General features: G+C 33.2%; 2 protein-coding genes across 2 annotated transcripts in view; both read right to left on the reverse strand.

Moving 5' to 3' along the window:
* LOC109355278 (DNA polymerase epsilon catalytic subunit A-like) overlaps nucleotides 1-6489 on the reverse strand; it is a 30335-nt gene extending 23846 nt beyond the window's left edge. Inside the window, exons 1-13 of the mRNA XM_019598346.1 lie at nucleotides 6185-6489; nucleotides 5538-5603; nucleotides 5366-5425; nucleotides 5089-5184; nucleotides 4585-4745; nucleotides 4339-4427; nucleotides 4016-4233; nucleotides 3418-3504; nucleotides 3132-3266; nucleotides 2656-2778; nucleotides 1617-1700; nucleotides 596-760; nucleotides 315-491 (exon numbers count right to left, since the gene is read on the reverse strand). Coding sequence (XP_019453891.1) covers nucleotides 315-491; nucleotides 596-760; nucleotides 1617-1700; nucleotides 2656-2778; nucleotides 3132-3266; nucleotides 3418-3504; nucleotides 4016-4233; nucleotides 4339-4427; nucleotides 4585-4745; nucleotides 5089-5184; nucleotides 5366-5425; nucleotides 5538-5603; nucleotides 6185-6364 — 1641 coding nt within the window. The 5' untranslated portion in view covers nucleotides 6365-6489. The remainder of the gene's footprint in view (nucleotides 1-314; nucleotides 492-595; nucleotides 761-1616; nucleotides 1701-2655; nucleotides 2779-3131; nucleotides 3267-3417; nucleotides 3505-4015; nucleotides 4234-4338; nucleotides 4428-4584; nucleotides 4746-5088; nucleotides 5185-5365; nucleotides 5426-5537; nucleotides 5604-6184) is intronic.
* Nucleotides 8118-10715, reverse strand: LOC109353678 (DNA polymerase epsilon catalytic subunit A-like). The gene is made up of 7 exons (XM_019596029.1): nucleotides 10399-10715; nucleotides 9752-9817; nucleotides 9580-9639; nucleotides 9303-9398; nucleotides 8799-8959; nucleotides 8553-8641; nucleotides 8118-8447 (listed from the first exon to the last, which is right to left on the reverse strand). Exons 1-7 carry the CDS (start codon nucleotides 10576-10578, stop codon nucleotides 8206-8208), a joined length of 894 nt encoding a protein of 297 aa, XP_019451574.1. The 5' UTR covers nucleotides 10579-10715; the 3' UTR covers nucleotides 8118-8205.

The raw sequence follows: 11345 nt of genomic DNA on the forward strand, positions 1-11345 counted from the left end.
ATTTTCCCCTTTCTGAGAACACAGCGAGAAATGGAAGATATAATATCTAATGTATTAGGATTGTATGGGATACCAACAAGGTGTTGGTCTAATGGTGTAAGACCCTACTAGATCCCCATCACGGGTTCGATTCCTGGGAGCGACACTTATTGAGAGGGGCAGTCATGTACCCCGAAAGGGATTAGTTCCTTACCCAAAAAGGACGAGGGAATATCTTTGGTAGTACCCAAAAAAAAGATTGTATGGAATGTTCTATAATAAAAGTGGGTGTGTAATCACCAGCAAAGTAATTAAAGAAGATGGAAACAACAAACCTCATAGGCAGATGGCTCAAGGGTAAAACTAGATGGAATATCAGATCTAAACACACCAGTTTCTAGGCATTCAACATGGCCACCTATGTATGTCTCACTCTCAAGAAGATGGTTGTTATAAAACTTCTCTGGATCAGATTGGTGTTTGTTAGGACATATAACATTGGCCTTGTATGCCTGTAACAGATGCAAAAACAAATTACAAGGGAAACTGGAGGTCTACAAATGAAAATTTTAAGGAAATAATTTCAACGTTTATGAACATATGCATAAGAGCCCACCTGGACCATGAGCAACATTTCACAGAGGGTCCCACTGCCTTTGCGCAAAACCTCATCTGGTGACATGGGTATAATAGTGGCAAGAGAGAAAATAAAGGGATGAACATAAGTTGTATATAAGTAATAAGTTGCCACTGCATCAGAAACAGAGTAGGAAGCCATCATCTGCAATAAGATTCTAAAATCAAACAAAATAAACCAAATAAATAAATAAAATAATCAAGATATCTCATGGCCAACAAAACGCCTAGCTTTCCAGGCTGCTGAGGAAAAAACATGGATAAAAAAACAATGATCACTAAATTTGCCAGAACTAAGAGACCTGAAGAATTAGGGGATGCACACTTTACCTAGAAAAGTAGCATAAAGTAAAGGGCTGCCTTCCAATTTTACATAGCAGTCTCAATCAAAACTGAATGTACCACATTTTTATTAGGCAACTAGACCACTATTTCTATACACATCAATCAAGCTTTAGTCTCTCTAGGTGGGGTTAGCTATACAGATCGAACGATATCATAATGATCTATCATATATCATGTATATTGACAAAGCATTGATCTCTAAATTTTTCCTAATCATTTCGCTTATGGTTATTATTGGTCTCCCTCTTCCTATAGAAAATGGATTATCTTTCATTTGGTCTACTCTCCTTATTGAGGCATCTAAAGGTGTCCTCCACACATGCCCAAACTACAATAAGGCGTGATTCTACCATCTTCTCTATAATAGAAGTTATCCCAACTTTTCCCCGAATGCATTCATTCATAATCCTACTTTGTCTAATGTGTTCACTCATCTAACGCAACATTCTCACCTCTGCTTCATTGAACTTATTTTCTTGTTGACATTTTACTGCCCAACATTGAGTCCCATATAATTCGAAACAAAAAATTAATATATCATCATCATCGCTTTAAATTGAAACTAAATAGTAGTGGCAACCAAGATAACATTTTATCTATATCGAAGAACAATTAACAACGAAGACCTTTTCACACTAGGTGGAAGTCAGTTATACCTGAGGCTTTTCCTTTGCAAAGCGAACCATGTCCTCAGGGTTTACCTCCAACGGATCATAACCCAACTTTGCTTTTGTGACAGCCTAAAAAACAAAGAAAACGTCACAGGGAGAAAGGACAAATAGTGTTAATCTGAGATTAATGATCCCAAACATGCTTTTAGTCAGTACAGCATGCAAGGAGGCCATTCAAATTTATCGAATATGAATTTTGAATATACCTTTCAGTATATAAGAAATGAATGAATATGCAGTGAACTAGACAATTAATTAAAGAGATTAAACTTTCTGGACATCCTCCAGCAAAGGGGACCAAACTGTTTATATTCCTCTTTTGGTTGAAAATTAATGGTACAATTCCAGCCTACTAATTCTGTGTATCATACAAAAAACAACAACATGAATTGATTTTCCTCTGAATGGTAATCCAGAAAAATCATGTTCTACTGCAATGGCATGACTCTTTTGGACTATCCCAAAAGATGGACAGAGCACACAACCCCAAAACTTGAAGATCGCGCATGATCTTGGCACAAATGGCTACTTTTTGCACTTGCACAAAATCACCTACGTGGATGATGAACAGCAAGAAGGGATAGAAGAAATAGGTCGACCCATGGTGAAGCAACAAAGAAAAAAATTAAGGTACAAGTAGGAAAGAGGAAAATAATATCTGAAAACTGAAATGGAGTTTCCATTGAAGTCACAAGCAGATAACTAAAGGGAAGACATAAAATTTATTTTGTCACTAACAGCGGTATTATGATTCGCCATTTAAAACAATTCCCTTTTGCTGCAACCAAATTGACTGCAAATTTTCAGAAACAGCACGCCACCATGTGACAGAAAAGACTAGTCTTTTCTATTGGATGAATTTAAATATAAATATATATATATATATATATATATATATACCTTGTGACAGGAAACCCAAGTTATAAATAAGTCAGTAAAAGTTAATTACTAAGAGAGTGATATTAATCATTTGTGAAATAGATTATGCAAAATAACTGAGAATTTGAGAGTACGAACTTGGTACCTTTAGGCCTTGGCTCCCCTGTGGAAGATAACTATCACGTTTAACCCAAGCAAAACAATCTAAATGACAAGCAAACTTGGCACGACATTCTCCTTGATTTGTATCACATTGAAACCCCAATTCCTACAAGATTGAATAACAAAGAAAAAAGAAAAATACAAGATACACGATGAATTAATTAAAAGGGAAATCATCTAAACTATATGCTTGAGAATAAGGAACAAATATGAAAAAATTTATGGGAATAACAAAGAAAAACACATCACAAATACAACTATTAAATAGCAAAGTCAAATTCAAGCTCAAATACTATGGGAATAACACATTATTCTTCAAGTCCAAGCTATGAATTAAGAATGATATAAATCAATGTACAGAAGAAACTGGGAATTAAGCAGACATGCCAGCAAACTACATTTTACATTTTTATTGCTTAGTAGAAACCCACTACTGCCAAAAAAAGTTTAGCAACTTACATCACTCATTTTGAACCCGTGACTGGCTGCCCTTCGTTCCAGGAATGGCCAATCAAAGAAATCACCATTATAAGTCACATAGATACCAGGTTTCACCTCTTGCATATGAGAAAACCACAATCTGAGAAGCTGAATCTGCAAAAGCAACCAAATTCTTAGACCAAAAAAACGACAATAAACCTGAACAAAATTGAAGTCAGCGATGCAAAACAGCTTAGAAGAGCATTCAGTAGGAAAATAACATGCATGACGTATCCATTATACATGGATTCACATATACCATTACCTCATTTTGAACATTTGTCACCTTAAAACACCCTTCAAACTCTGGCTTTGGAGTGTACTCTATATCTTCTATATCTGCCCCAACACGCTGAAAATCAAACCAACAAACTAGCGTAATCAGCCTGTGACAATGACTAAAGCTTTACAATACATTTGCTGAATATACGACTTCAAGATCAAGTAACAACTACTGGTATACAATAATTAAATAGTTTGTTACTATTGCACTTGCCAGATTGTGTGCGATCTTTTGGGTATACTTGATGCATAATTTGGCATTCAAAACGATTACACAATTCCTAGATATAAATCAAATTTAGATTCAGAGACCAACACTTTATTAAATAGTTCAATGCCAAGTAATCAATCTCATGAGCATGCAAAATAGGGGATGCTTGGGAACTTAAAAAACATTTGAAGATGAATAATCTAAGTAGCATGAATTTGTTGTAAAAGAGAAACCAATAGATATTAAATATGGGGAGACTGTGGATAAAATCCTTATTATGAAACATGTGTTTGTTAATTTCCATTGTAATAATAACAGGGTGAGTAGGAGAAAGATTGCACAAATGTTAACATTTGTCATTAACATGTACCTCTCGGTTTATGATCAAGTACCCTTGTCCATCTACCATGTATGAAATCATCATAATTATATCATAGTCAGCATCAGGAAATTTTAATGGAAGTTTTGTGGTCTCAATATCAAATGCACAAATACGAACTTCAGCACGCTGCAGAAGATCTGTCCTCTTCTCAAGTGTAACCCCAGTATTGGACACTCCAACATCATACCACTGGCCACTCCGTATATCTGGATAACATATGATTCTGAAGGTCATGATAAATATAAACATTGCATAGGAAGATAGGACAATTCAATAATTACAAAAAAAAGGCAATGGATATCAAGAGGTACCATTGTCAATGGCAAAGCGAACATGATAAGGAACATCATATTCACGGAGATCGATTATGCAATCTAGAAAATCTTGAGGTTTTTGTTCTCTGCTAAGCAAGAAGCAAGTTATGATTGGATTATGTAACAAAGCAAAGTTATATTCAACTTAAATGGTCAGCACTAGAAAATAGCATTGCATTGTTAAAAGGAAGTAAAATTTGATACTTCTACATAAACTCTCCTATCCCACAAAACTTGATCTACCTTCTCCCAGTTAATATAGACTCATAGGCATCTGCAGCATCAGACTTTGCCTGATTTCTTTCAACTACATGCATGAGGTCCCTCTTCACATTCATCAATTGTTGCACGGTATCAAATGAAAGCTTTAAATAATATTTTTTTAATCCAGACAAATGGTTTTTCTGTTGAGAACCATGAAAAATAAGTCAGAGTACATTAATGAAGAGATAGAAAACAAGCATAGCCTTATGAATTGAAGCCAAAATGAAAACATCAAGGAAACATGACAATCTTATATTACACTTTCAAGTGACCTTGTAAAACCCAAAAATAGTAAGCAATAAACTAATGTTGACTACATCATGAACCATATTGACTTTACCTTCTTAAACTCTGGAAGAATACCAAATAAAATACAATAGAACATATCATGAAAAATATTGCAGATACTAAAGGTGTATTTATAAAGGTGCTTATCATCTGCCAGATAAAGTGAAGCAAATAAAAGATGAATAAATTGCTCACAAGATCAAGGTCCTCCTTCTCTATTATTTCAATATCTGCAATCTGGCTTTCATAACGTCGCCTCAGGTATGCTTCAACGTCCATCTCCATTTTATCCTGATAAATTTATATAATCAGAATTAGCACCAACATCATGATAGTTATTACAGAATAAACTCTGTTAGACTAGATATGCAAAAGCAATGAACACACATGCTCGGTTGGACACATGCACATGCTTCAATAAAATATCTTGCTGTTACATCACATACTCATGCATGCGAATGTGCTTGCTTACCTTTGTAGCTGCATAGAAATAAGGACGAAATCTGTATTTTGTCTTGAATGAAGACCCATCCTGCAAGTAGAATCCCATCAATGAACTATTTACCAAATCAGGTTACTCTTTTGGGTGAAAACTTGCAAGATATGTAAAAAATTTAAGAAGAAACATGTTAGCCGAGCAATACCTGTGTAACAAAGTATAGATCAACACAACTGTAGACTTTGTGTGTGTCTTCATCTTCACTCGATGACTGCAAAACATGGCAAAGTGTATATAAGTCCCTTGGAATAATACACAGCATGGAGCTAATTGTGTAGTGAGGGGGTAAGGTTCTCCACACTCCTAAAATTTTATAATTTTCTTACTTTTACATGCAAGATTGTTTTTTTATAAATAAAAAAACCTTGTATGTAGACAACTCATCAGTGAATTATTTTACTTCAGCTACCATACCAAAATAATTGAATTATAAATCAGAGGAAACCAACTTGTTATGATTTTTAAATATCATAATTAGGAGCCAAAAAGAATTCTGATAGTCATCCGAAAAAACAACTGAAAACGATTATGTAAATATCGTTCAAAATTATTAGTAAAATACGCTAGAGGATGTAGGACTAAGAGGAACAATTACGTAAGTAACAGCAGTATCGGCAAAGAAAATAACAAAACGCTGTAATGTTAGTTCCACTTTCTTGCACAAACAGGAAATAAATTTTGCTTTCGCATTGATCAATTTCATTACTTCAATGCGGAAGTGCTGAACACAGTCACAAATTTCACAGATTGAAAAAATAGGTTTTGCTAAAAGATGAAAATGAATTGGCTTACCGTTGCAAAATTGAGCAACCATCCAAGTCGTTTATCACCTTCGGAGAAAATATCGAACCCTAATTTGGACTCGAGTTCTTCCTCAGCACTACGAATCAGCTTCTGCTTATTGGATCCTCCGTTCTTGTTGATATTGTTATTGTCTCTGCGCTCCCATCTACGGTTTCCGGCGCCGTTCATTGTTAGCGACGATGATATCGGAGGCTTTACGGTTAAGCGAGGTTGAAGTAGCTCTTTACTGATCTGAAAGAATGAGGCTGAGTAGTGTTTCGGAGGCTGAAGCTATTGCATTTTCCCGCGTTTATGTATAATGACATAAACGCCCCCCGTTGTAGACAAATCTCAAGTTCAGTCCTTTGGTGAGTTGGTCTTAGGGGACATTTTCTCTCCGACAAAAATAATTACTTAGAAAAATATTTAATTATTACATTTTTAATTTAAATATATTTATTATTCTTTATAAATGACTAATTTTTATTGAAATGTGTGATTGTTTTTTACAATAAATATTGTTTCTAATAATTGACTCTTAGCTTTTGGTGTTTTTGTAATCTAATCTAACAAAATCACAATATCTTATACTACTATAGCAATATCTTATTGGAGTCACTTATTCTATTGACTCATTTAGAATAAGAAACACTTTTCATATAGTCATATTTTCTATCTCAAAGTTTGTACTACTCTATATACATATTGATGATATAAGATGTTTCCGCTTTTCAGGCGCGTCCTTGTTATTTAGAACCCCATCAGATTTTGAAGATGTCAACAAAAATTAAAAACATCGAGATACCCTTTTACTAATTTTCCTAATTTTCCTAATTCTTCCCACTTTCCAAAATTACAAACTCGATAAAATCGTACTTTCAAAACCACGTGTCATTCTTAGATATTTGTTTCTGTATCAAATCCCAAAATCCACAATTAAGAGTAGAAATAGGTCAAGACTTTCAAAACCACGCGTTATTCATGTTTATCATACCGTAATCTAAGTTTGATTTATTTGTTTTGTTCGATTTTTTTTATACATGTCTGGTATCTTTAAAACTATATTTGGTTTATGAAAGAAAATGAAAGGAAAGGAAACTTAATAAATGAAAGTTGGAGGAAAGAAAAACCGTGGAAATTATAATGATTTTTTAGTCGTTTGGTATGGAATAAAATATAAAATAAAGAAAACATATGATGAGACAAAAATCACATAAATATTAGTAACTAAAGAAATACAAGCATTAACATACAAATATTCACTTTTATTTTAAAATTAAATATTTCAATAAATAATGATGTATAGAAAATATATTTATATTAAAATTAATTAATTAATTAAAATATTATTTATACAAATTTCAATGATACTCAATCTATTGTATTTGTCTACCTCACATCATAATACATTATCCATAGTTTTATGAGTAAGATTGTAATACTTATTGATGACTAGTTTCTCATTACTTTCTCCATAATTTGGTGGAATAGTTTTTTATGTGATCACACAACATTTTTCTTTCCTTCGTACTTTTCTTTATAAACCAAATGATGGAAAACATATAAATCTATCCACTTTCTTTCCTTAACTTTTTAACCAAATCAAACATAACCTAAAAGTCTAACATGAGTTGTTAGCTTAAATGTATCAAGTGATTCTTAAATAAGTTACCAAGTCTACATTAATTAACAAATCTAATATCTCAATTTTTTACATCAATTTGCATACATGATTTATATATTGTTATTTATTTTATATGTACTAGTATGGCGATGGTGATAGGTACTTCATGCATGCCTACCTACATTTTTTGGAGTAAAGTATTTAAGTTTTATATATTTTATTTTAGTGAATTGTAATATTTTTTGTACTTAACAAATAATCTAAGTAGCATGAATTTGTTGTAAAAGAGAAACCAATAGATATTAAATATGGGGAGACTGTGGATAAAATCCTTATTATGAAACATGTGTTTGTTAATTTCCATTGTAATAATAACAGGGTGAGTAGGAGAAAGATTGCACAAATGTTAACATTTGTCATTAACATGTACCTCTCGGTTTATGATCAAGTACCCTTGTCCATCTACCATGTATGAAATCATCATAATTATATCATAGTCAGCATCAGGAAATTTTAATGGAAGTTTTGTGGTCTCAATATCAAATGCACAAATACGAACTTCAGCACGCTGCAGAAGATCTGTCCTCTTCTCAAGTGTAACCCCAGTATTGGACACTCCAACATCATACCACTGGCCACTCCGTATATCTGGATAACATATGATTCTGAAGGTCATGATAAATATAAACATTGCATAGGAAGATAGGACAATTCAATAATTACAAAAAAAAGGCAATGGATATCAAGAGGTACCATTGTCAATGGCAAAGCGAACATGATAAGGAACATCATATTCACGGAGATCGATTATGCAATCTAGAAAATCTTGAGGTTTTTGTTCTCTGCTAAGCAAGAAGCAAGTTATGATTGGATTATGTAACAAAGCAAAGTTATATTCAACTTAAATGGTCAGCACTAGAAAATAGCATTGCATTGTTAAAAGGAAGTAAAATTTGATACTTCTACATAAACTCTCCTATCCCACAAAACTTGATCTACCTTCTCCCAGTTAATATAGACTCATAGGCATCTGCAGCATCAGACTTTGCCTGATTTCTTTCAACTACATGCATGAGGTCCCTCTTCACATTCATCAATTGTTGCACGGTATCAAATGAAAGCTTTAAATAATATTTTTTTAATCCAGACAAATGGTTTTTCTGTTGAGAACCATGAAAAATAAGTCAGAGTACATTAATGAAGAGATAGAAAACAAGCATAGCCTTATGAATTGAAGCCAAAATGAAAACATCAAGGAAACATGACAATCTTATATTACACTTTCAAGTGACCTTGTAAAACCCAAAAATAGTAAGCAATAAACTAATGTTGACTACATCATGAACCATATTGACTTTACCTTCTTAAACTCTGGAAGAATACCAAATAAAATACAATAGAACATATCATGAAAAATATTGCAGATACTAAAGGTGTATTTATAAAGGTGCTTATCATCTGCCAGATAAAGTGAAGCAAATAAAAGATGAATAAATTGCTCACAAGATCAAGGTCCTCCTTCTCTATTATTTCAATATCTGCAATCTGGCTTTCATAACGTCGCCTCAGGTATGCTTCAACGTCCATCTCCATTTTATCCTGATAAATTTATATAATCAGAATTAGCACCAACATCATGATAGTTATTACAGAATAAACTCTGTTAGACTAGATATGCAAAAGCAATGAACACACATGCTCGGTTGGACACATGCACATGCTTCAATAAAATATCTTGCTGTTACATCACATACTCATGCATGCGAATGTGCTTGCTTACCTTTGTAGCTGCATAGAAATAAGGACGAAATCTGTATTTTGTCTTGAATGAAGACCCATCCTGCAAGTAGAATCCCATCAATGAACTATTTACCAAATCAGGTTACTCTTTTGGGTGAAAACTTGCAAGATATGTAAAAAATTTAAGAAGAAACATGTTAGCCGAGCAATACCTGTGTAACAAAGTATAGATCAACACAACTGTAGACTTTGTGTGTGTCTTCATCTTCACTCGATGACTGCAAAACATGGCAAAGTGTATATAAGTCCCTTGGAATAATACACAGCATGGAGCTAATTGTGTAGTGAGGGGGTAAGGTTCTCCACACTCCTAAAATTTTATAATTTTCTTACTTTTACATGCAAGATTGTTTTTTTATAAATAAAAAAACCTTGTATGTAGACAACTCATCAGTGAATTATTTTACTTCAGCTACCATACCAAAATAATTGAATTATAAATCAGAGGAAACCAACTTGTTATGATTTTTAAATATCATAATTAGGAGCCAAAAAGAATTCTGATAGTCATCCGAAAAAACAACTGAAAACGATTATGTAAATATCGTTCAAAATTATTAGTAAAATACGCTAGAGGATGTAGGACTAAGAGGAACAATTACGTAAGTAACAGCAGTATCGGCAAAGAAAATAACAAAACGCTGTAATGTTAGTTCCACTTTCTTGCACAAACAGGAAATAAATTTTGCTTTCGCATTGATCAATTTCATTACTTCAATGCGGAAGTGCTGAACACAGTCACAAATTTCACAGATTGAAAAAATAGGTTTTGCTAAAAGATGAAAATGAATTGGCTTACCGTTGCAAAATTGAGCAACCATCCAAGTCGTTTATCACCTTCGGAGAAAATATCGAACCCTAATTTGGACTCGAGTTCTTCCTCAGCACTACGAATCAGCTTCTGCTTATTGGATCCTCCGTTCTTGTTGATATTGTTATTGTCTCTGCGCTCCCATCTACGGTTTCCGGCGCCGTTCATTGTTAGCGACGATGATATCGGAGGCTTTACGGTTAAGCGAGGTTGAAGTAGCTCTTTACTGATCTGAAAGAATGAGGCTGAGTAGTGTTTCGGAGGCTGAAGCTATTGCATTTTCCCGCGTTTATGTATAATGACATAAACGCCCCCCGTTGTAGACAAATCTCAAGTTCAGTCCTTTGGTGAGTTGGTCTTAGGGGACATTTTCTCTCCGACAAAAATAATTACTTAGAAAAATATTTAATTATTACATTTTTAATTTAAATATATTTATTATTCTTTATAAATGACTAATTTTTATTGAAATGTGTGATTGTTTTTTACAATAAATATTGTTTCTAATAATTGACTCTTAGCTTTTGGTGTTTTTGTAATCTAATCTAACAAAATCACAATATCTTATACTACTATAGCAATATCTTATTGGAGTCACTTATTCTATTGACTCATTTAGAATAAGAAACACTTTTCATATAGTCATATTTTCTATCTCAAAGTTTGTACTACTCTATATACATATTGATGATATAAGATGTTTCCGCTTTTCAGGCGCGTCCTTGTTATTTAGAACCCCATCAGATTTTGAAGATGTCAACAAAAATTAAAAACATCGAGATACCCTTTTACTAATTTTCCTAATTTTCCTAATTCTTCCCACTTTCCAAAATTACAAACTCGATAAAATCGTACTTTCAAAACCACGTGTCATTCTTAGATATTTGTTTCTGTATCAAATCCCAAAATCCACAATTAAGAGTAGAAATAGGTCA

Source organism: Lupinus angustifolius, chromosome LG08, assembly GCF_001865875.1.
Source record: "Lupinus angustifolius cultivar Tanjil chromosome LG08, LupAngTanjil_v1.0, whole genome shotgun sequence".
NCBI classification, from domain to species: Eukaryota; Viridiplantae; Streptophyta; class Magnoliopsida; order Fabales; family Fabaceae; genus Lupinus; species Lupinus angustifolius.

Bases quoted from the DNA above. Each gene is read 5' to 3' on its own strand.
- LOC109353678 (XM_019596029.1), bottom strand. From the start codon at position 10,578: ATGAACGGCGCCGGAAACCGTAGATGGGAGCGCAGAGACAATAACAAT. The intron at 9,399-9,579 runs GTAAGCAAGCAC...TAAATTTATCAG, and splicing joins ATTTCTATGCAGCTACAAAG to GATAAAATGGAGATGGACGT. The intron at 8,448-8,552 runs GTACCTCTTGAT...TATGTTATCCAG, and splicing joins TCGCTTTGCCATTGACAATG to ATATACGGAGTGGCCAGTGG.